The sequence below is a fragment of the Xenopus laevis genome, chromosome 5L, assembly GCF_017654675.1.
Source record: "Xenopus laevis strain J_2021 chromosome 5L, Xenopus_laevis_v10.1, whole genome shotgun sequence".
In the NCBI taxonomy this organism is placed as follows: Eukaryota; Metazoa; Chordata; class Amphibia; order Anura; family Pipidae; genus Xenopus; species Xenopus laevis.
Window position 1 is genome coordinate 1,381,616 of NC_054379.1, and position 25,280 is coordinate 1,406,895.

Genomic DNA, 25,280 nt, shown 5'->3' on the forward strand with positions numbered 1-25,280 from the left:
TGTTTTGCCCTTCACTGAATGCACCAACTGCCAAATTCAAGTGCTTTACAATTGAAATGTAGTGGCTGCAATTATCATTGTTCATAACCTGCAAATTCGGTAGTGCGAAAGGCAACTATTACCCCCTGTATGAATTTGCACATGAATAATGCTGCAACTGCCAGATTCACAAATTGCCACTGCCCTCATCAACCTGATCATTTTACTCAAAAAGGCTTGGAACCTCCCCAGAGTATGGAGGCTGCTGCTGAGAAGGGAAAATAAACCCAATACATATATATATAAATTAGCTGAAACATAAGTGAAACATATTTGCTGCCAGAAGTGGAAGGCGGCAGTTTTAATTGTCGGCTTAGATATTAATGACGGAATGAACATGAGTTGCCAGTGAAACATCTGCAAGATAAGAGACATCATTTTTCTCTTGATTGAATGTTCAGTATTTAAGAATAGCTGGGAGTAAATTACAAATGAAACTCATTCTTTTTCTATCATTTTGTGTTGAATGAAAGAAAAGCCGAGAGCATCGCACAGAATTAACGTCTCCTGCTCCCGCCGTTGAGGTGACAGTTTAGCTGACAGCAGGTGTAGCCATTGCTAGAGGATAGTGGGGTGCTCTGTGGAGTTTAACGTGTTGAGATGAAAATGGCAAAGCAATGGAGTGAGAATATAGGGGCAAATTCACTAAGCGCCGAACGCTAGCGTTAATTCGCTAGCGTTTGGCATTTTCGTTACTGCGCAAATTCACTAACGAACGCTGGCGTAGTTTCGCTAGTGTTACTTCGCACCCTTACGCCAGGCGAATTTTCGCTAGCGACGTAACTACGCAAATTCACTAACTTGCGCAGTGTACTGAACGCTACCTTTTACGCAAGACTTCCTTCGCCACCTCAGACCTGGCGAAGCGCAATAGAGTAGATAGGGATTGTTTGAAAAAAAGTCAAAATTCTTTTAAGTCCCAAAAAACGCTGGCGTGTTTTCTACATTATGGGTGATAGGCTGAAAAAGATCGAAAACATTTTTGGGGCTCCCCTCCTTCCCCCCTACATTTCCTGACTCATGGCAACTTACCTAGACAGTGGGCACATGTGTAGGGCAAAATAAACATTTATTTGCTGATTTGAAGGTTTTCTAGGCATTTGTAGTGCTGATACGTATTCCTCCATTGAAATTTGAATTTGGCGCCGTATGCAAATTAGCCTTCGCTAGCGTAACTTCGCTTTACATAGCGAATCAACGCTAGCGCCGTATGCAAATTAACCATCGCTAGCGTAACTTCGCTTCGCGAATCAACACTAGCGCAACTTCGCAACCTTACGCTACCCCTGAGCGCAACTTCGGATTTTAGTGAATTTGCGGAGCGCTGGCGAAACTACGCCTGGCGAAGTGCGGCGAAGCGCGGCGAAGTTGCGCCTGGCGAAACTACGAATGTTAGTGAATTTGCCCCATTGTGTCTCTAGTGACCATTGCTGAAGGTGCAGCCTCAAATGCTACAGAAAGATCACAAATAATCAAACCAAGATGTTCTTCTACGTCAGACTTCCATGGACTGTACAAACGAGGGCAGGCCAAGCACCTTGCAACAAAATATATATATTGGCTTATCCATTAATGATTATACTGTATATATATGTGTGTGTGTGTGTGTGTGAGACAGTATTCTGTTTCCTTATATTCAGGGCAATGTAACAAATCTACAGGTTTTTCCAGCAATGTCTCGACAATATACAAAACTCTGAGAAGAATCAATAAAGCCCAAAGAACGTGACAAATGTTTCTTCCCCTTGTTGAGGAGTAATTGTTCCCGAGAGCTTGTGGTGACAAAGCTGAAAGCAGTTGTAGTTTGTGACATGAAAATGAGTGTTATCTTGGTTTGGGGAATTAACACCGGGGGTTAAACAGGTTTGTACATTTTTTACTCTTTTCATCTGGAAACAAGAACAGATTCAGCCCTCGGGGCATGAGATTTCCTCCTTTTCTACTCCAAGCCAATATACACTGCACAAATCCATATCTGTTGGGTTGATTTCATGGTTTAAATCATTTTTAGCAAACTTTAGGTATGGAAACCAAATGATAGAAATATCCCTTATCTGGACGAAGCATTCTGCATAATAGATTTCATACCCGTATTTAATAAACTCCAGAAAAACCTGAATAATTCTACTGGGTATTGCATTAGTTCCTATTAGACAAGGTCTAATAACTCGTAGCAGCCAATCAGATGTCTACGTTCAAATGGTGCCATTTGATCTCTATCTATCTGTAACTTCCTAATGTATTGCCCATAAATACCTGTCACTGATCTAACAGTATATATGCTCTGTCTTTCTATTTTGTATTTATAATTTGCCTGACGAAGGGGCCCTGAAGCTTGCAATCTATTTTTATAGTTAGCCAATATAGGTATCATTTCTACACTACTAATTTGTATTTGTTTGTTTTTTTATTTGTCATTTTTGCTACATGGTAGCAGAGTTTTTGTCAAATGGTGGCTAAATAACCGGTTGGTTGGTTGCTATGGGTTACTGGACCTGGTAAAGACCTTTATTTAATTACCCCACTAAATTCTGGTGCAATTTTAATTCCCACAGAACTGGGACCGACTCCTACTTGTCTTTAAAATGTAGTTGATCTTTAAATGAACTGAACGTGAGATCGTGAAACAACAAGAGCAGCAGCAGGCAATGCTATAAATACTGTATTTGAGCTAAATTAGAAATAAAAAAGCTTTTCTTAAGGCCAATTCATGTGTGAAAAATCCTTCTGGAGGTTAAAAAGGCACTTTGTCAGTTCCACAGCCGAGAATAATTAGGCAGTTTGAACTGGAAGTGGTCGCAGGACATTTGTGAAATAAAAACACCAAGGAATTATCATTATCGACATGAAATAAAAATGTAACAAACAGAAAAACAAAGAAGGAGCTTGGGGAATCATTATAAAGCAAAGAAAGAAATAGGAAGTAAAATCCAGGATGGACTGCGGTACATGCAAACTGTGGCACGTCATATATATATATATATTGGCAGTGAAGCTGACACTCTAATTCATCCATCTATTAGGAGGCTTTACTGCTCTCACTAGAGGTGTAACTACAGAGAAAGCAGGGGGGGGCCATAAAGCCCTGATTAATGAATTGCAACATATATTGGTAAAACAGGACAATCTCTGGATATGTTGGGGAGCCTAAAATGAATTTGCTGTGGGGCCCAGTAACTTCTAATTACTCCACTGGCTCTTGTCCTGACATATTCTCCGGATCCAGTGTTTACATCACTTATTATCTGAGAAATGAGGATGAGAGAGAATAAAGAGAATAAAGAGAATAAAGAGAATAAAGAGAATAAAGCAGGAGTCTGGTTCTCTGTCTCATTTCTACACTAAACGACAGCCCCTCTCACACTGGCGCCAGATTCTCACAACTTAACATCAACAACATCTAATCAAGTTACACAATTGTCTTCACAACATACACTGATTGTTGTATTATTTCATTATTGTCCCATTATTCCCATAGTTTTCAGCCACACTCTGCCGTGTTGGGAGCAAAGAAATGCTGGGTAAGCACAATATTATTATGGGTTTGGGGATAGAATTCCTCAAAACTTAGTGGGGTAATTAGGGGTGCAGTACTTATTATCCCCCACCCGACCCTCTCATGTGCTGAGACCCCTGATCCTCTCTGACTTTCTCTCTTTTATACAAGGCAGTGACATTTAGCGCTGGTGCCGGGGGACACGGTGAAGTCTGCAGGTCTGGATGATGGTGGTGCCGAAGGTCCGACATTATGTCACCTTCCCAAAAAGGTGTCAAACCTACTAACTCACAGACACTCTGCTATACTTGGTGGATTGACTGCACAGTAACATGAGGAGATGGAGACACCAATCCAAACCTGCCTAATATCAGTCAGTGGCTTATCTGGCCATGTGTGGGACATTCCCAACTGCCTTCCTAACTGCCTTCCCAAATTCCCCCCCAATTGCCTTCCAAACTTCCTCCCCAACTGCCTTCCCAACTACCTTCCTAATTGCCTTCCCAAATTCCTCCCCAACTACCTTCCTAACTGCCTCCCCAAATTCCTCCCCAACTGCCTTCCCAACTACCTTCCTAATTGCCTTCCCAAATTCCTCCCCAACTACCTTCCTAACTGCCTCCCCAAATTCCTCCCCAACTGCCTTCCTAACTGCCTCCCCAAATTCCTCCCCAACTGCCTTCCCAACTGCCTTCCCAACTGACTTCCCAAATTCCCCCCAATTGCCTTCCTAACTTCCTCCCCAACTGCCTTCCCAACTACCTTCCTAATTGCCTTCCCAAATTCCTCCCCAACTGCCTTCCTAGATGCCTTCCCAACTGCCTTCATAACTTCCTCCCCAACTGCCTCCCCAACAGAATCCTATTGAGAAGGTTTCCAAAATGCTGTTAGGCAGCCAATTGGATTAATTTAATGTCCGGAGCATTCTGGATAACAGGTCCCATAGCTGTACACAGTAGGAATATTGAATGGATAACAAATCCTGCTGGAATGTGAATGCTTGGTATGTGATTAAATGAAGAATATTCTGATGTTGATGATTTATTGTCCCAGAATTCAGTTCAGCAGAATGGCAAGTGATGTTGCCGGACTCCTAACAAGTGGTGTGCGGTGGCGCTGGCCGGCCGCTTCTTTTCTGAGGAGAACATTATGAATAATGAAATGAAATAGACAAGCTTTTAACAGCAGCCGATCAATATCAAATATGTTTAAGACATAACATAATTAGAGCGGCTGCGATGGAGTTTTATGGAGCTGACAGAAACAAAGAAGGGAGAAGATTGCGTCAGTTTTCTCATTACAGTCGCTACTCTGGCATCTTTACACTCTCTTCCCTTGGATACAATATCGGACTGGACCTTCTAGGGCCCACCAGAAACCTGACATCTACATCCCTCTCTATATATATCAATATATATATATATATAATGCAAAATGGAGCGCACACCTTGAGCCAGCAGCAAGACCCGGGTGCTTAAACCAAAACAGAAATATATAGACAAAAAAAACGCAGCACCTGTTCTTTTCACATTTGATTTTTGTTTAAAATCCTTGGATTGCTGCCGTTTTTTTGTCTATATATATATATATATATACATATATATATGTACTAAATGGTATCTGTATTACACAGCGTATAGTAGGAATAAGAACGCAGATTTGTTTAACATTGGAACCAACCAGATCCTGGGCCCACTGGGACATTCCCTGTATCCGGGCAGAGCAGCCCAAAACAAAGCCTGGGTAACACAGCGTCTCTTACCCACACTGATACAGCTACTGGGCCGTACCCTGTTACACCCCAATCATCACCCCGTTACACCCCAATCATGACCCCGTTACACCCCAATCATGACCCCGTTACACCCCAATCATAACCCCCGTTACACCCCAATCATGACCCCATTACACCCCAATCATGACCCTGTTACACCCCAATCATGACCCCGTTACATCCTAATCATGACCCCATTACACCCCAATCATGACCCCATTACATCCTGCATTGTCTGTATGTCCTGCACTAACTGTATGTCCTGCATTGTCTGTATGTCCTGCATTGTCTGTATGTCCTGCATTGTCTGTATGTCCTGCATTGTCTGTATGTCCTGCATGCCGTTCCAAGATATACATGCTAACAGATATACATCAACACACATCAATGAATAAGGAAAGTCTAATCCAGAGACTTGTTTTAAGGAATTTTTTTTTGGATTTGCAGCTGTCAGTGGACTTTGGGTGCTAATAAAAGACTATCTGGTACCAGTGGAACTCACCCACTATCAGTGACATAAGCCCACTTGTCTCCAGAACTTGTCTGTACAGAGCTCACCAGAGTGACAAGCAGGAGCCCAAGGATAATCTATTGAAAAACCCAATGAGGCTTATCAGCTGACGTGTAAATAATAATCTCATGTAAATAATAATTGGTGAATAACAGAGGGAGTAAAATGTGATTTGAACTAAGTGGAGTTCTCTCCAGCTCTGTGGCCACATATAAAGCCGAGTGTAGTTCTACTTTACCTTGGGGGTGCGAGCGTATCTGCCCCATCTGGCATCTTTCACTAGACTCAGATCCAAAAGCTCCATCTCCTGCCAGGAAAAAAGAAACATTTCATCTATTAATTCATTTTTATATAAGACAGGTTTGCATAATGAGTGTTATTCAGTCCTATATACAATCCCATACTATACAGTCCTATATATACAGTCCTATGTACAGTCATATACACAATGCTATACATGGTCCTATATATAGTCCTATACACACTCCTATACACAATCCTATATATTCAGTCCTATATATACAGTCCTATATACAGTCCTATACACAATACTATATACAGTCCTATATATAGTCCTATACACAGTCCTATAAATACTCCTACAATCCTATGAAAAATGAAAACCAATTACAAATTGTCTCAGAATATCCCTCTCTACATTATACTAACAGCTCATTTAAAGGTGAACTGCCCCTTTAAAACACAGTGAGAGATATAAATGTTGGGCAGGTGAGAAGCCCCTATAGTTTAGCTGCATATAGAGAGAGGATTTGGGGGGCTATGGTGAGACGGAGCTGGGGGGTGACACAGGTCAGAGGGAAAAAGCCAAACTGCTCAGAGTTGATGTGTGTGATCATTGTGTGATTACAGCCCCCGACCAGCACCTATAAATCATCTCACTGCTCATATTATAGGGAGGGACACACCACTGGTTCATACTCTGTATGTCTCCATCATGACTTCAGCTCTCCCACAATACTATGGATTTACTGTTTAACCCTTAATATGCCACAGTCCTGGTCAGTCAATCTGTGCCAAGACATTGATCCAAGGCCAAGCACTGATACATAGAGGCACATTCTTTGTTATATACTAGATATGGTTAGTTATACATTAAATATGGTTAGTTATTTACTAGATATGGTTTTTATACATTAGATATGGTTAGTTATATACTAGATATGGTTAGTTATAATTTAAATATGGTTAGTTATATACTAGATATGGTTTGATATACATTAGATATGGTTAGTTATATACTAGATATGGCTTTGTATTCACACTGTATGATACATTTCTTTTGCTGGAAATAGGTGCTAGAAACTTAATTGGGGTGCCAGGGTGGGGCACAGTGAAAGCCCTAGATAAAGGGCAGTCCATGTGTATGAAATGAAAAACAAACAAACTGAGGAATCACAGGCCACTTTACAGCTTGAGGCCACAGGGCCACTTGATTCCAGTGAGAGATTAGGGTTCAAATACAAAAATTAGATCTAAATTGCAAAAATGCACTTGTCCACAACAACCAATCAGAAAATAGATTTAATCTGTTTCAAACGTTGTACTTAAACCTTGTAAAGGCTTCTCCCCACTCACTCGTGCCTTGTGCTCCAATGTTCTTGCTGAGCAACAGTCACTCCGGAGACACAGGGGTCCTGCACTCTAATTCACTCTCCCACTTCAGCTCTAGGTTCACTAACTTGTGAATTGTTCTGCATTCAAATAACTTTCCTGTTTCCTAATCCCTCGATGCTCACGGCACAAAACCATTGTTTTCCCCAAAACCATTTGTTTATGGAGGTGACGAATGTGATACTCACTCTCTAATGCGGCACAAACCGACAAAACAACAACCATTTAATTATCAGCGACGCAAACTTATCATAGTGATAAATGTAACTGGTTAGAATACATTTTGCTTTTGTTTTCCAATTTGTTGTCCGGTGCTGTTTGTCTCCAGTGTTAATAAATAGTGATGGGAATGTATTCGCCAGGCATAAATTTGCGTAAAAAAACGAGACACTGGCGCCGTTTTGTGAATTTTTCGCCATTTTGCGAATTCGCAAATTTTTCTACAAAGTGAAACGGTGCAAATTCGCCCATCACTATTAATAAATCTGCCCCATACAGTCCGGCCACTGCTCCCGTGAGGACACTTAAGAAACCGGTTTTGTTTCCAGGTGCCAGAAAACCAATCGGAGCAAATTTAATGGAATATTTCTCAAATGAATTCTGTATATTTGTGTCGCTCGATGGCTCTGCAATGGGAACGCTGCAATGTCCTCAGTCACATATGAAGGGGGCGGGGGGGAGAAACCCCAAAACCAGGTTTGTATCACATAACTGAGCTCAGCTTTAAACAGCTCCCGGGCCCAGACAAGATCTATTAAAGCTGAAGCAATTATGTTCTGGGCAATATAATGTCAAACTCGTTAATAAAAGTACAGGGTTCGTTTCTTGCGTTTTATGCAAACGAGTTGTTTTCTTAAAGATGAAAGAGGGAAGAAGTGATGCAGAGAAACATCTAACGATGAGAGTGAAATATCTACACGAAGGAAACGAGATGAAAGTAAATGATATTTCTGCTGTTCTGCAGTTAATGAGCCTCAGTATTTCTTCCTCCGCTATTAGCAAAGAAATAACTCTATTTACCAATGAATAAAACAGAACTAGAATAAAACAGACTGGGAAATGATATATATTTCCAGACTGAAAGAGAAATTCCAGCACTGACAGAACAATATTGCATTATAACACATGTCTGGGGAGAGTAATGAATTTGGATTTCTGGGCAGTGTACATGCAGCCCCGATGCAGCGGAGCATGGGCCAAATGCAGCTGTGCATGGGGGAGATGCAGTGGAACATAGGGATATGGAGCGGAGCACAGGGCAGATGCAGCTGAGCATGGAGAGATGCACTGGAGCATATGGAAGATGCACTGGAGCATGGATCAGATGCAGTGGAGCATGGAGGCTATGCAGCGGAGCACATGGCAGATGCAGTGGAGCATGGGGGACATGCAGTGGGGCATGGGACAGATGCAGCAGAGCATGGGGAGATGCAGCGGAGCAAGGGCAGATGTAGTGGAGCATGGGGAGATGCAGTGGAGCACGAGCAGATGCAGTAGAGCACAGGACAGATGCAATGGAGCACGTTCAGATGCAGAGGAGCATGGGAGAGATACTCTGGAGCACGAGCAGATGCAGTAGAGCACGGGCTTGCAACAACATCTTGCTTCTGTCAACTTTTTAACACTATATTTTCCCCAGATTGACGCTGTTACTGAGGGTGTCACTAATTTGCAACTTGCATGTAATGCGCTAACATGGACTCCAATTAGCACCCATTTTAGTAAATGAAAGAAATCTGCTGCACCATTTGCACTTGTGCTGAGAAATGTCACTTACTGTTCTGTTACCTGCTACAATGAAAACAAATATATACTATATATATATATATATATATATATATATATATATATATATATATATATATATATATATAAAACAAATATATATATAAATAAATATAAATATACAATAAATATATAAAATAAAAATAAATAAATAAAAATATATATATATATATATATATCCGATCAGAAATATTCGGTCTGCCTGAAGTGCAGCTCTCGGGTGCAAAACAAGGGCTTGAGCCGTGCGATCACAAGGGGAACATAAAAGCAGGATTTCCTTTTTCGGGAAAGGAAAATAAACAAGGCCGGGTCTTTTCCTTATTGTATTATTTTACACCCTAGAGAAAACTGCCGCCATTCTTTGCCCAGTGCCCTGTCACACTCACTTCAACTCGCTTTCCTGTTCCTCAGACTTATTTGCTCATAAATATCTGTTCCCCATTAATGGCACACGGAGCACACGGAGCACACGGAGCACACGGAGCACATGCAGCACACGGAGCACACGGAGCACACGGAGCAGGTAACAAACACACTGGGCACAAGCAAAACCTGCTCCGACCCTTCCATTACAATATTAACTCTCTGTATATTTTAATTTATTATGGTTTAGAAGCAATTAAACATAAGTATCAACCATACACTTCTCTGACCACCAGAGGCCACTGTTCCACTGAATGAGATAAACCAGTTGCATGTGTGAGGTACAAACAGTATGGCAGCTTCACTCCATACAAATAGAAATAATAATATCCCTGGGCAAATTAAATGGCTCATTTCTTTAACTCACCATTTATAATAATGACCCACTGCCCCCACAGCTCCCAACTCACAGGCTGATTGCAAGCTCTGGGACACAGGATAGTTAGATAGATAAAAAGAAAGATAGATAGATAGATAGATAGATAGATAGATAGATAGATAGATAGATAGATAGATAGATAGATAGATAGATAGATGATAGATAGATAGATAGATAGATAGATAGATAGATAGATAGATAGATAGATATATTGATGATAAATAGATCAGTAGATAGATAGATAGATAAATAGATAAATAGATATATTGATGATAAATAGATCAGTAGATAGATAGATAGATAGATAGATAGATAGATAGATAGATAGATAGATAGATAGATAGATATATTGATGATAAATAGATCAGTAGATAGATAGATAGATAAATAGATAAATAGATATATTGATGATAAATAGATCAGTAGATAGATAGATAGATAGATAGATAGATAGATAGATAGATAGATAGATAGACAGACAGACAGATAATAGATAGTTAATAGATAGATAGATAGATAGATAGATAGATAGATAGATAGATAGATAGATAGATAGATAGATAGACAGATAGATAGATAGATAAATAGATATATTGATGATAAATAGATCAGTAGATAGATAGATAGATAGATAGATAGATAGATAGATAGATAGATAGACAGATAGATAGATAGATAAATAGATATATTGATGATAAATAGATCAGTAGATAGATAGATAGATAGATAGATAGATAGATAGACAGACAGACAGATAATAGATAGTTAATAGATAGATAGATAGATAGATAGATAGATAGATAGATAGATAGATAGATAGATAGATAGATAGATAATAGATAATAGATAGATAGATAGATAGATAGATAGATAATAGATAATAGATAGATAGATAGATAGATAGATAGATAGATAGATAGATAGATAGATAGATAGATAGATAGATAGATATATTGATGATAAATAGATCAGTAGATAGATGACATATAGATGATGGATGGACAAACAGGCAAATGGGGTCACAACATTGATGGTTTTTTTGGAAGATGTCCGTGAGATGTGCCTGTCACCTGTGCAGGGGTGAGACTGCAGAGAATAGATATAAATACTGTATATATTGTATATACTGAGCTGCTTTCTGTATACAGTGGGGCACAGGCCAGTGAGATTGTTGTGAGCAGTGAATCTTATTTTGGTTCCAGAGTTTATTTATAAAGAGAAATAGAATGACTTGGGGAATGTCCTGCTGCTGAGCAAAAGCTGTTGTCTTATCCATGATATGAGGGACATGGAAATAACCAGAGTATTCCCTGCAGTAACTCCCTGCAGCAACTCCCTGCAGCAACTCCCAGAAAGCAGCACAGGCCACCAGTCTGTATAAACTTCGGGACATTTAACTGAATGTCTGTGATTTTCTGAACACTTGTCCGGCAGCCCAGATACAACTACACAGGAAAGTGGAATTTTAATACAATTTTATGGTTTTTACTTCTATAAATCCGGCTGATGTTATTTCTATGGCAGAGCTCAGGGTCACTGCCAATCACTTTCTCCATGGACAACAACATAAAATATGTATTTGCATAAAACAAAGCTCAGTGTATAAATTGTGCCTTTATATTGAAAAATCACTTGTCTTCTTCCAGCTGTTGACACATTAGCACCGTCTGCTGGTCATTTTGGCTGTCTACAGTTGGCTGAAAATTGATTTTCTGAGAAAAGAAACTTTAGATAATGAAGTTAGTGAGCAGAGGAGAGTCATCTGGCGTATTTCTGGTCAATCTGAAGCAGAGGGGTTTTTTTTTTGTAAAGAATTCAAGCAGCTTTAACAGTAGGGATGAGAGTTTCCCTTTAACAGAAAACAAATGTAGAGTCTGACTCTCATTTAGGGTTGTCACCCGTCTGGTTTTCACTGGGACAATGTGGTTTTTTGAAGGTCTGTCCAGGTCAAAATGGCCTGACTGGTATTACAAATTAGGAAAACCGGGCAGGATTCCCTGTGATTGACACGGCGATCGGCCAATCACTGATCACCATGTCATAGCCCCTGACGTCATAATGCCCCCCACCCCCATTACATCACAGCCCCACCCATGTTACATCACAGCCCCACCCCCTGCCCAGAGTTAGATGGGCCAATAGGTGTCACTCTAGTCTAATTACAGAACATTTCCCTTTAAAGGGGGGCAGCAAGCCCATGAAATGTAAATGTCACAGATGCATTTACAGATAAATTTAATATCTAATTCATAAATAACGAGTTTTATACAAAAATACCCGGAGATCAGGCCTGTCTGTATTTATCATATAGGCCTGTGCCTGGGGCAGCAGCTTTATGGGGTGGCCCTCACGTGCCTGTACGGTAAATAAAATTACACACACACAATATATCCATCCAATCTGCTGCCGGCTAAATCTGGAGGCGGAGTTACTGAAGCCTCGACAGCAATAAATCCTAGTTATTGGGGTGACCTCGGTGAGGCCTGAGCAAAGAACATACGTATCACTGGAATTTATATTGCTGATTATAGAACTTTATTGTCCAGAGGTTCCTGCACCAGCGGTTCTCACTTCTACTGTCTATCCCTTTAACTGCTCCTTGGCACCCGCACTTATCTAGACAAAACCAATTGTGTTAGAGAATAAAAGCAGCACCTCATGTCTTTAGTGAGACGACTACTCGCCCTTATTCCAATCTGAGATTATCATGGAAAAGATGTGGGTTTACTTCCCCTTGTTACCCCCTCCCCCCTCTCCTTATTTCCTCAGCCAAAGATTCTTCTCTGTCTCTTTTGTCTCAATCCTCCTGATCCTGCACTTGATTCTGTTCAGTACAAGAGCCCAGTAAGGGGAACTGTACCCCAAAACTGATTTTTTTTATGTGGTAAGAAAGAAAATTAAATGAAATGTAACTCCCCAATATAAACAGGCTGTATATTGATACATGAGATATCGATTGATTGTTAATTTAAATGAACTGTTAATGTAGAGTCGGATATTCTGAGACAATTTGCAATTGGTTTTCATTTTTTATTATTTGTAGTTTTTGACTTATTTAGCTTTTTATTCAGCGGCTCTCCAGTTTGCAGTTTCACAAATCTGGTTACTAGGATCCAAATTCCCCTAGCAACCATGCATTGCTTTCAATAAGAGACTGGAATAGGGACTGAATAGAAATATGAGAAGTTAAAAGCAGCAATAACAATACATGTGTAGCCTTACAGAGCATTTGTTTTTTTTAGATGGGGTCAGTGACCCCCATTTGAAAGCTGGAAAGAATAAGAAGAAGGCGGTAAATAATTTAAAAAAAACTATAAAAAATAAATAATGAAGGGCAGTTAAATGGATCCTGTCATTGGAAAACATGTTTTTTTCAAACCGCATCAGTTAATAGTGCTGCTCCAGCAGAATTCTGCACTGAAATTCATTTCTCAAAAGAGCAACAGATTTTTTTATATTCAATTTTGAAATCTGACATGGGGCTAGACATATTGTCAGTTTCCCAGTTGCCCCTGGTCATGTGACTTGTGCCTGCACTTTAGGAGAGAAATGCTTTCTGGCAGGCTGCTGTTTTTCCTTCTCAATGTAACTGAATGTGTCTCAGTGGGACCTGGATTTTACTATTGAGTGTTGTTCTTAGATCTACCAGGCAGCTGTTATCTTGTGTTAGGGAGCTGATATCTGGTTACCTTCCCATTGTTCTGTTGTTTGGCTGCTGGGGGGGAAGGGAGGGGGGTGATATCACTCCAACTTGCAGTACAGCAGTAAAGAGTGATTTCAAAACTGAATATAAAAAAATCTGTTTGCTCTTTTGAGAAATGGATTTCAGTGCAGGATTCTGCTGGAGCAGCACTATTAACTGATTCATTTTGAAAAAAAAATTTCCCCATGACAGTATCCCTTTAAAAAGTTGCTTAGAACTAGCTGTTCTATACCATATCTACCATATCTATAACATACTAAAAGTGAATTTAAAGGTGAACCATGAATATTAATATGAGAGTAGGGACAAGCAGTATTTGCTCCCAACGTCCAGTCTTTAATGTTGAGTCTTTTGCAGAAAGTTCATCAGATTTTCTAATTGTCATAAATATTCCCTTTTGTTTAAAGAGTCAGAAGCATAAAAAAAGGATGAGTTACATTTGACTTATGCTGCCTGTGTGAGAGTCCCGGCACGAGCGCTTCCCAGCGACCCCTCAGACACTTCTTATAGAGAACATTCAAGCCCAGTGCCTGTAGCCAGGCTGTTCCCTAGTGATGTAGGAAGATGCTACAGCCAGTTACCATGGTAACGCCATTTATTCCAAGGAAGACTTGACAAATTCTCTTCCCCCGGAATTCTGCGTCAGAGTGAGAAATATCACATTGTCTATCACAAAATGACTTACGCCACCAATACTGTGTGTTTATTATATATATATATATATATTTATATAAAGGGCAGCCAAGGACATGTGCCACTCCAGCAGCTTGTCACTTATATATATATATATACAGTATATATTCAGTATGTTCAGTATATACATTAATTGCCCCAATGCCATCAGACTGGAGGGGAGGGGCATTTCTCTCCAATGTGATTGGCAAATAGATTGTACTAAGGAGCGGGTAAGGGCAGTGGCAGGGGCAGCCTCAGAGCTTCACTGGTTAAACTTATTACTGTGTATTAGCAAAGAGGAATCAGTCCCATTTTGCTTTAATCGAAAAATTCACGAAAATGCAAAAAGCATTTACCAAACGCCAAAAAAATCGGGAATTTTTTTCTCACTCCAAATGCATTAAAAGGATTCATGATTTGTATGATGTTTTTATCTCTAAATGACACTGTTTACACTGCAAATAATTGACTGTACAATATAAAATGTCATTCCTGAAGCAGCAAGTGTATTTAGTTGTAATATTGGTGTGTAGGTGCATCTCAGCTCATTTTGCCTGGTCATGTGATTTCAGAAAGAGCCAGCACTTTAGGATGGAACTGCTTTCTGGCAGCCTGTTGTTTCTCCTACTCAATGTAACTAAATGAGTCTCAGTGGGACCTGGATTTTACTATTGAGTGTTGTTCTTAGATCTACCAGGCAGCTGTTATCTTGTGTTAGGGAGCTGCTATCTGGTTACCTTCCCATTGTTCTGTTGTTAGGCTACTGGGGGGGAGGGGATTTGGATCTTCATACCTTAAGTCTACTAGAAAACCTGTTATCCTAGGGTTTTCCTGATAAAAGATCTTTCTATAATTTGGATCTTCATACCTTAAGGGGGCACATTTACTTAGTTCGAGTGAAGGAATAGAATAAAAAAAAAACTTTGAATTTCGAATAATTTTTTTGGCTACTTCGTCCATCGAATTGGCTACTTTGACCTTTGACTACGACTTCGACTTCGAATCGAAAGATTCTAACTAAAAATCGTTCGACTATTTGGGCATTCGATAGTCTCTTTAAAAAAAACTTTGACCCCCTACTTTGGCAAGTAAAACCTACCGAGGTGCAATGTTAGCCTATAAGGAAGGTCCCCATAGGCTTCCTAACAATTTTCTGGTAGAATATTATTCGAATGTCGAAGGATTTAACTTCGACAGTCGAAAATCGAGGGTTAATTAACCCTCGATATTCGACCCTAAGTAAATGTGCCCCTAAGTCTACTAGAAAATCATATAAACATGAAATAAAGCCAATAGGCTGGTTCTGCCTCCAATAAGGATTAATTATATCTTAGTTGGGATCAAGTACAAGCGACTGTTTTATTATTACAGGTATGGGACCTGTTATCCAGAATGCTCGGGACCTTGGGTTTTCCAGATAATGGCTCTTTCTGTAATTTGGATCTTCATACCTTAAGTCTATAGAAAATCATATAAACATGAAATAAACCCAATAGGCTGGTTTTGCCTCCAATAAGGATTAATTATATCTTAGTTGGGATCAAGTACAAGCGACTGTTTTATTATTACACAGAAAAAGGAAATCATTATTAAACATTTGGATAAAATGGAGTCTATAGGAGATGGCCTTTCTGTAATATGGAGCTTTCTGGATATCAGATCCCATATGTGTATAATAGAATGTCTCCTGAGGAATGCAGTGCTGTGTTTATTGTGACTTGTCCTTCCCGCTGGTATTTGGTATTAGTTAATGGGGGGCAATTACGTCACATTGTCCCCCCCCCCCGCTGTTTGTGCCGAGCTCAGGTCCTTTCACTTTACAAATAAGAATTGACTTTCTTTGAAACCAGAAGATTTTCTTGCAGAGAATTTTGTGAAATTTTGTGCAGATTAAACGTCAGTAAATGAGAATTTGAGTGAAATTTCCCAGAGTTTTATATCGAGTGGAAATAGACGTTTATTTGTCTCGTATAAAAAAAATGGAATATTCCCTGTGTCCTTATTTCCATAATAAATATAAATACTTAGAGTCTAGAGACGCATATTAATTCTTTATGGGCAGATGTTATAAAGTGTTTCTGTCTATGGGGAATGAGCTGACAAGCGCTAGGGCAGCTCCACTTACACCTATACACTTCAATATGTACAAACATTGTACACGAGCATATTGTACCTCCCAACATTTTGAAAATCTTTGACCACGCCCATTGTTGTGGCCACACCCCCTAATTACCATGTTCATTTTACAAAATTTGTCAAGTTATGGAAGTTTGAAGACATTTCTGTGGTTTTTATGTTATTACAGTTTTGCTAATGAAGGTAAATTGCCCTTTAAGCTGCAAATCACAGTTTCCCCAAGAGACCTGCTTATCTTAAATTGTTACAATTGTTTCTTACTTATCATAAATTGTTACAAATGTATCTAAGTGCATCTGCCACATATTTGGGGCTCTCTGCCAAAAGCCAATTCATTTAGAATCTTTGTATCTTTTTCTGGCTGTTCAGTGCAGGAGATGAAAGAGAAAGTCGGGACATTTCAGTAACAATCCAGGAGTGCAGGTTGAGCTGCCAAAATCGGGACTATCCTGCGAAAAACAACCCAGTTGGGAGGCATGTAAGTAGCACTGGGACAGAATGTGTTGGTAACAAATAAGAAACTGAGGACAGAGGCTTTTACTAGAAAAGTGCAAATATAATTACATTTAATTCTAGTCCAGGGCTAAAGTGCAAACAAAAGGTTCTCCTTCAATAAGAACGAAGTGTCGTCCATAACACTCTATAGGCCACGCTCCTGGGGGTGGGGGAGGGGTAGAATATTTTGGGATGTTCATTATGTCCCACTCCTCGGGGTGACGCCACTAGAGGCTGAAGTTTTCCTCAAACCCAAAGAAACTCCCCGTAAGCTCCATAAATGTTTCCCGATTCCTCAGCAGGAAAAGCTTTCCCTTTGGAGACGGAGGAGAGAGGAGACATCGGCTTTTGCACCTTTGGAATAAACTTCCCTTACTTCCTCCTCGTCATCCTCTCCGTTTATTTTTATATATACGCCAGTTACCCTTCAAATGACACTTTCCTTACAATCAATGTCTTGGTTATATACAGGATCTACCCTGTGTGGGACATTCACTAAGATTCGTAGTTGCGCTGGCGTCCGCTTCGCTGAGCTTGGCAGCACTACGGCAGGCGTATTTTCGCCAGCGCTCTGCAAATTCACTAAAATCTGAAGTTGCGCTCAGGGGAAGCGTAATGTTGCGAAGTTGCGCTAGCGTTAATTCGCCAAGCAAAGCAAAGTTACGCTAGTGATGGTTAATTTGCATACGGCGCCAAACTGAAGTTACAATGGAGGAATATGTAGCAGAACTACACAAGCCTGGGAAACCTTCAAAACATCAAATAAATGTTTATTTTGCCCTACACATGTGCCCACTGTATAGTTAAGTTGCCATGAGTCAGGAAATGTAGGGGGGAAGGAGGGGAGCCCCAAAAACATTTCGATCTTTTTCAGCCTATCACCCATAAAAAAAGAAAAAACGCCAGAGTTTTTTGGGACTTAGAAAGATTTTTAACTTTTTTTGAAGCAATCCCTATCTACTCTATTGCGCTTCGCCAGGTCTGAGGTGGCGAATGAAGTCTGGCGTAAAAGGTAGCGTTCTGAATAATTCGCGTGTCATTGAATTTGCGTAGTTACGTCCGTTGCGCAAATTCGCCAGGCGTAAGGGTGCAAAGTAACACTAGCGAATTTATGCCAGTGTCTGTTAGTGAATTGGCGAATTAACGAAAATGCGCTACGCTAGCGAATTAACGCTAGCGCTAGGCGCTTCGTCCTTTAGTGAATTTGCCTCAGAGAGTGGGTCTGAGCCACAGGCCACTGAGTTTTTTTCCCGGTGTCCCGTCGGCCCAGTCCGACCCAGAAAATATGTAACATGTGTTATAATTTATAGGCTGGAGTTTTATCTTCTAGAGCAATTCTGATTGTTGTATCCTTTGTGCAGCAGATCCTGTACATACACTGTGTAGTACTTACTCACACGCTCACTATACTCCTGTCCAGGTGATGTAGGACATGGAGCAAACATTGCAGCCCAAACATGGCTAGTGACTTTCCTCACTGGGCAACTGGGATGACCAACATATTGATACTTATTCATTTTAATCCTTACTTTTCCTTTAAAAAGCTTACATTTAGTTGCATAATACAGGTATGGGATTTATTTTTCAGAATGCTCCAGATAAAGGATCTTTTCTGTAATTTGGATCTTCAAGCCTGCTGAAATCATTTAAACAAGAAATAAACCTGAAGGGATTGTTTTGCCTCCGAAGTGGATTCATGCAGCTTAGTTACACATTAGGGGGCAGATTTACTAAGCTCGATTGAATAGTTCGAATAAAAAAATATTTGAATTTGAAAGTAATTTTTTGGGTACTTCAACCATCGAATTGGTCAAATTCTATCTGATTCGATCAAATCGAATGATTCGAACGATTCGAAGTAAAAAATGTTCGACTATTCGATAACCAAAGTATTGTCTCTTTAAAAAAAACTTCGACTTCATACTTCGCCAAATTAAAGCTACCGAAGTCCAATGTTAGCCTATGGGGACCTTCCACAGCACTTTTCTACGTTTTTTTTGGTTGAATAAAAATCCTTCGATCGATTGCTTAAAATTGTTCGAATCATTCGATCGAACCTTTTGTGCTAAAATCTCTCAAATTCGATATTCAAATTTGAAGGATTTTACTTCGAAGGTCGAATTCGAGGGTTTTTTGACCATCGAAATTCGACCCTTGATAAATCTGCCCCCAAGTAAAGAAAAAAAGGAAACTATTTTTAAAATTTCAAAATTGTGAATGAGTGTATGGAAGGTGGGCTTCCCATCATTTAGGGGTTTCTGGAGAGCAGGTTTAGTGAAAGAAGAAAGGGAGAGACCATTGCATTGGGGGGTGGCTTTCTTCTGTAAATAACGCAGTTCCAACGCCAGCCCAACGCTGCCCATTAAAAGCAGAATATTGGATTGTATAGAAGAAAGTGGCTGAGCAATAAATAAAATTGCAAGCTTTTCTCCCGAGCCCGTGAGTGGGACACAAGCAGGAGAGGAGATAAGAGAATAAAGGGGAACTTCCCCAACAAATGAATTGTTTGTATCGGAGACAAAGTGATGTTTCATCTCACGCATTTCTCATGCGCTGAATCCAACCCGACGCAATGTTGTTCCCCAGGCTTCTGCGCTCGCAAGATAAACCGCAGCTCCGTCTCTTCAAAGCCGTTTTATAATTGAAATGATTTCTGTCCATTAATGAGAAAGCGCTGCCCTGAAACTTATATTTACAGCTACAAACACATTTATATCCTATTGGGGGTTCAGTTAAAGGGCAAGTTCCCCTTCCAACACTTTATTCAGTTCAGATTGTTCCACAGAAATACTTTTTGAAACTGCTTTTCTTTTTTACTGTTTTCCCAAAATGAAAGCGTAAAGTTAAATGTTGGGGTCTGTGGGGTTTCAGTGAGGAGCTCATCCAATAAAGTCACAAGCCCAATGGATCAAATCAGGGAACGTTCCCTCTAGAAAGGCACTCGGAACAGTCAGCGTCTTCTCATATTCTCATATTTCTACTCTTTCTACTTTTATCCACAGTGTTTTTACTATTTATTCATCATTAAATGTAATTTAATTCACAATTGTATCTTCTATTGTCTTCTCACACACTGACTGAATGGGCTGCTGTTACTCAAACACCGAGGGATCAAATTGTATTATTTTTATTACTCTCAACATTGTGCTTGTGAGTTTATAGGCAGAGGGGGAGCCTTGTGGTGAACCCTTACCTGATACATATTCTCACCTGATACATATTCTTACCTGATACATATTCTCACCTGATACATATTCTTACCTGATACATATTCTTACCTGATACATATTCTCACCTGATACATATTCTTACCTGATACATATTCTTACCTGATACATATTCTCACCTGATACATATTCTCACCTGATACATATTCTTACCTGATACATATTCTTACCTGATACATATTCTTACCTGATACATATTCTTACCTGATACATATTCTCACCTGATACATATTCTTACCTGATACATATTCTCACCTGATACATATTCTTACCTGATACATATTCTTACCTGATACATATTCTCACCTGATACATATTCTTACCTGATACATATTCTTACCCTGACACCATTATTCTTCCATACATATTCTCACTGATACATTTCTTACCTGATACATATTCTTACCTGACACTATATCTTACCTGATACAATTCTCACCTGATACATTTTACCTGATACATATTCTTACCTGATACATATTCTTACCTGACACATATTCTTACTGCACCTGATACATATTCTTACCTGATACATATTTCTTACCTGACACATATTCTTACCTGATACATATTCTCTGCTGTATTCTTACCTGATACATATTTCACCTGACACATATTCTTACCTGATACATATTACTCACCTGATACATATTTCTTATATACATATTCTCACCTGATAACATATTCTCACCTGACACATATGACCTGACTACCTTCTGACACATATTCTTACCTGATACATCATATCTCACCTGATACTATTACCTGACGATAGACTTACCTGATACATGATTGGATACTTACCTGATACATATTCTACACCTGATACATATTGTACATGATACCTGATACTTACACTCACACTGCATATACATATTACTACCTGACTGTCTTACATATTACCGATACATTCGACTGACACATATTCTAAACACTCGTGATACAATATATCTTACCTTGTTCTAAACCTGAGTACTGAAATATTCTATACCTGATACATCTTAAACTCTAACATAATATTACTCACCATATGGCCTGAACTACCTATTACTTGATATACTAAGATACTTACCTGATACAATTCGATACCGATACCATGACTGATACCTGAGACTGCTTGACACATATTCTTACCGTGACTATAATAATTCTCACCTGACAAATATTCTACCTATATATTTTACCTGATACAATATATACTTAACATAGATTAACATATTACGATCATATTTTAACCTGACACATAAATATAATCACCTGACCTATACATGACATATTACTTACCTTATTTCTATACTGATACATATTCATACCTGAAATATTACTAAGTACCTGACACATATTCTTACCTGACATATATTACTTACCTGACACATATTACTTACCTGACCATATTCTTAATACTGAATACATTATTATCATATACCTGATACACTCAACTCATAATAATCTTCCTACCTGACACATATTCTCACCTGATACATATTACTCACATTCCCTGCTAAGTGGTAACAGGACTATGAAACGTTGCAACTTTACCATTGGTGATAAACTATAGGAGTTTTCCCTTTGTGCTTATTTTCTTTTTAAGCATTAAAAACATAACTGTCGTATAGAAAATGTCAGCAGAGCTGGGCCAGGCCGGGCACACCAGGCAACCTGTCTGGTCACGGCAGCTGGGCGCACACTCACACAAATTGCTGTATGCTCATGCATGAAACGACGCAGCATGAAACGACGCAGCATGAAACGACGCAGCATGAAACGACGCAGCATGAAACGACGCAGCATGAAACGACGCAGCACGCGCATGAACATATTGCCACAACTCACAAGCGTTGCCTGGGAAAGAGAACAGGCAGCCGGGGAGAGCGGGGACCAGACATGGGTTAGGCGCAGAGAAGGTACATGCCTGGTGCCCCCCCAGATTTGTGCCCTAGGCACCTACCTACTCTGTCAGAGTTTCCTTAAAAAGTATTCATCGCCAAAAGCAGCAAAAGCTCCCTGGCTAAACCTATGGGACACCCGCTCTCATTAGCGTTACCATGTACCCAGCTATATAATTAGACATTCCCAGTAAAGTGCTCAGCTACAGTATAAGTCAGACCCTGACACAGTCAATAAGGGATCAGTAAGTATCTACAGAACACGGGTTCCCTGCAAAAAAACACGTCTGTGACCCTCCCACACACTGACCAAGAAAATTGCTTGAGTTTGGCTTGAAGATACAAGTGAGAGCTCACTCAGTACATGTAAGTAGACTGGTACTCAGTTGTCCTTAGGAAACTATTGCGGTGTCCCAACACCCTGCTTCCATCCAAAGCCAGAAATATATCAATTCCAATGTGTAGAGGTGGCCATACACGGATAGATCCGCCAAACGAGCGGATCTCCCTCCAATATGCCCACCTTGAGGTGGGCAATATCGGGCAGATCCGATCGTGGGCCCTAGGACCCAACGTTCGGATCCTAGCATTCGGTAAACGGGCGGTCGGACCGTGGGACCGCATCAACGAACAGATGCGGCCGCGATCCGACTGGATTTTCTGTCCCATCCGATCGAGATCTGGCCGACTTTCGGCCAGATCTCGATCGGGGAAGCCCGTCGGGGGCCCCCATACACGGGCCAATAAGCTGCCGACACGGTCTGTCTGTAGCTTTTATCAGCCCATGTATGGCCACCTTAAGTACAAACGAGCGCAGGAGAATCTGATGTAAAAGGTGCATTTATTCAAAACACAACATTTTTTGAGCTCTTGATTCACTTAATAAAGAGCAAGTGCTGGAAACATGTCGTGTTTTGCACAAAGGCTCCTTTTGCAGCAGATTCTCCTGCGCTCGTTTGTATCCGCACCGATACAATGGAATTCATATACAGCTCACTCAGTACAGCAGAATTTGTATTTCTCCTCTGATACTGTCACTACAATTGGGGAATATATTTTAGAGCGATTCTCCTGGGCAGAGGTGTAAATGGAACAAAACAAGAGGAATATTTGGGAGAGAATTCCTCGAGTCACACGCAGAGCCGCTCACAATTAATTGTAATTAGGGACATATTAAAGGACTTGATGCATTTACATCTTTAGGAATAAATAAAACATCATTTCAATGGGAATAAATAGTGATAGGAAAGTCAGAAGTTATGTCAGAAGAGATATGTCTATATTGCTAATGTATTTGCTCTATCTGTATCTATATCTGTATATAAGTTCTTATATAAGACGTCCCTTATGGAATGAGCAATTACTAATGCCAATGTGATACATAAAAAGTGAAGACAATAAAGTCATTGTCCCTCCATAAAATGCCCAGTGTGTGAGTATCCAATGGGTTAAACTGGTTGTGATGAAGGTGCTGCTGGCGCAATATTCCCTGCCAGTTGCTATTAGTGCCAGTTCTTACTACTAATTATAGACTGGTTACTCCACATACATAAGCACCTTCCTCTCATTCTTAGCACCCGCCGCATGTTCTGTTTCAGCATTTTTCCTTCCAGTGTTGACGTGAGTCATTTGTGGATTAGACGAGGCAGTGGGAATGGGCCGGAACCAAAACACACATTGTAATGGGGAGACTTCATGGACTCATACACCAACTGAAAGAATGTACAACTGATCTGCTGCTGCTTCATTTATGATCCGCCTGTATGATCCGCCTGTATAATCCACCACCACCTGTATGATCTGCTGCATGTATGATCCACCTGTATGATCTGTCTGTATCCATAAAGTAGATTTACACTGATTAGCGTTTGTTTCTTATGTATATCAGTTCTTGTGGTGGTTCCTGGATGCTCCGTCTCTGACATCCTATATAGATTCAATATGTTGTGAAGTATGGGAATCACACACAATGGCAGGTTAAGGGATACTGTCATGGGGGGGAAAAAATTTTTTTTCAAAATGAATCAGTTAATAGTGCTGCTCCAGCAGAATTCTGCACTGAAATCCAGTTTTTTTTTTATATTCAATTTTGAAATCTGACATGGGGCTAGACATATTGTCAATTTCCCAGCTGCCCCCAGTCATGTGACTTGCGCTCTGATAAACTTCAATCACTCTTTACTGCTGTACTGCAAGTTGGAGTGATATCACCCCCCCTCCCTTTCCCCCCCCAGATAACAGCTCCCTAACACAAGATAACAGCTGCCTGGTAGATCTAAGAACAGCACTCAATAGTAAAATCCAGGTCCCACTGACACACATTCAGTTACATTGAGAAGGAAAAACAGCAGCCTGCCAGAAAGCATTTCTCTCCTAAAGTGCAGGCACAAGTCACATGACCAGGGGCAGCTGGGAAATTGACAAAATGTCTAGCCCCATGACAGATTTCAAAATTGAATATAAAAAAATCAGTTTGCTCTTTTGAGAAATGGATTTCAGTGCAGAATTCTGCTGGAGCAGCTCTATTAACAGATCCGTTTTGAAAAAAACACGTTTTCTGATGACAGAAATTCAGCTGTATATTATGTTACCACACGACATGTTTCGGCACACTGGCCCATTTTCAAGAGTTTGAAAAAAAGACCAGTGTGCCCTGAAACATGTCGTGTGGTAACACAATAAAAAGCTGAATTGCATTTAACATGCCATTGTGTGTGATTCCCACAACATATTGATCCGCCTGTATGATCCGCTTGTATGAAGCTCCAGTATCATGTTCTTATAAATAGGTTCTGCACTGCAGATGCAGCCTCGGCCAATCCAACAGGCCGTCTTTATTCCCTTACAGTTGTTATCCTGACTGCTGCTCATCTGTATCTCTGCACCATCTTCCTCCTCGGCCACACTGATGCACTCTATTCTGAACACACACCAGTTATTGCAGAAACTCATTGATGGAATGGAGGTCAGTGACAAATATCATGACTTCTTGCTACTCTCTGGGACTTATTGTCAGACAGTTTCATTAGTATAAGAGCACTTGGCTTTGAGTTATGAATATTTTGATATAAGTAAGTTGGCTCAGCGGTTGGGCTTAATCTGCAAAGAGTCTTTATGTG

The 25,280-nt window shown here is 40.1% G+C and overlaps 1 protein-coding gene across 1 annotated transcript in view; it reads right to left on the reverse strand.

The window, feature by feature from the left end:
- Positions 1 to 25,280, reverse strand: part of LOC108716400 (1-phosphatidylinositol 4,5-bisphosphate phosphodiesterase beta-1) — a 296,085-nt gene that overhangs the window by 194,383 nt on the left and 76,422 nt on the right. The window contains exon 3 of the mRNA XM_041562430.1: positions 6,059 to 6,127. Within this exon, the coding sequence (XP_041418364.1) occupies positions 6,059 to 6,127 (69 nt within the window). The remainder of the gene's footprint in view (positions 1 to 6,058; positions 6,128 to 25,280) is intronic.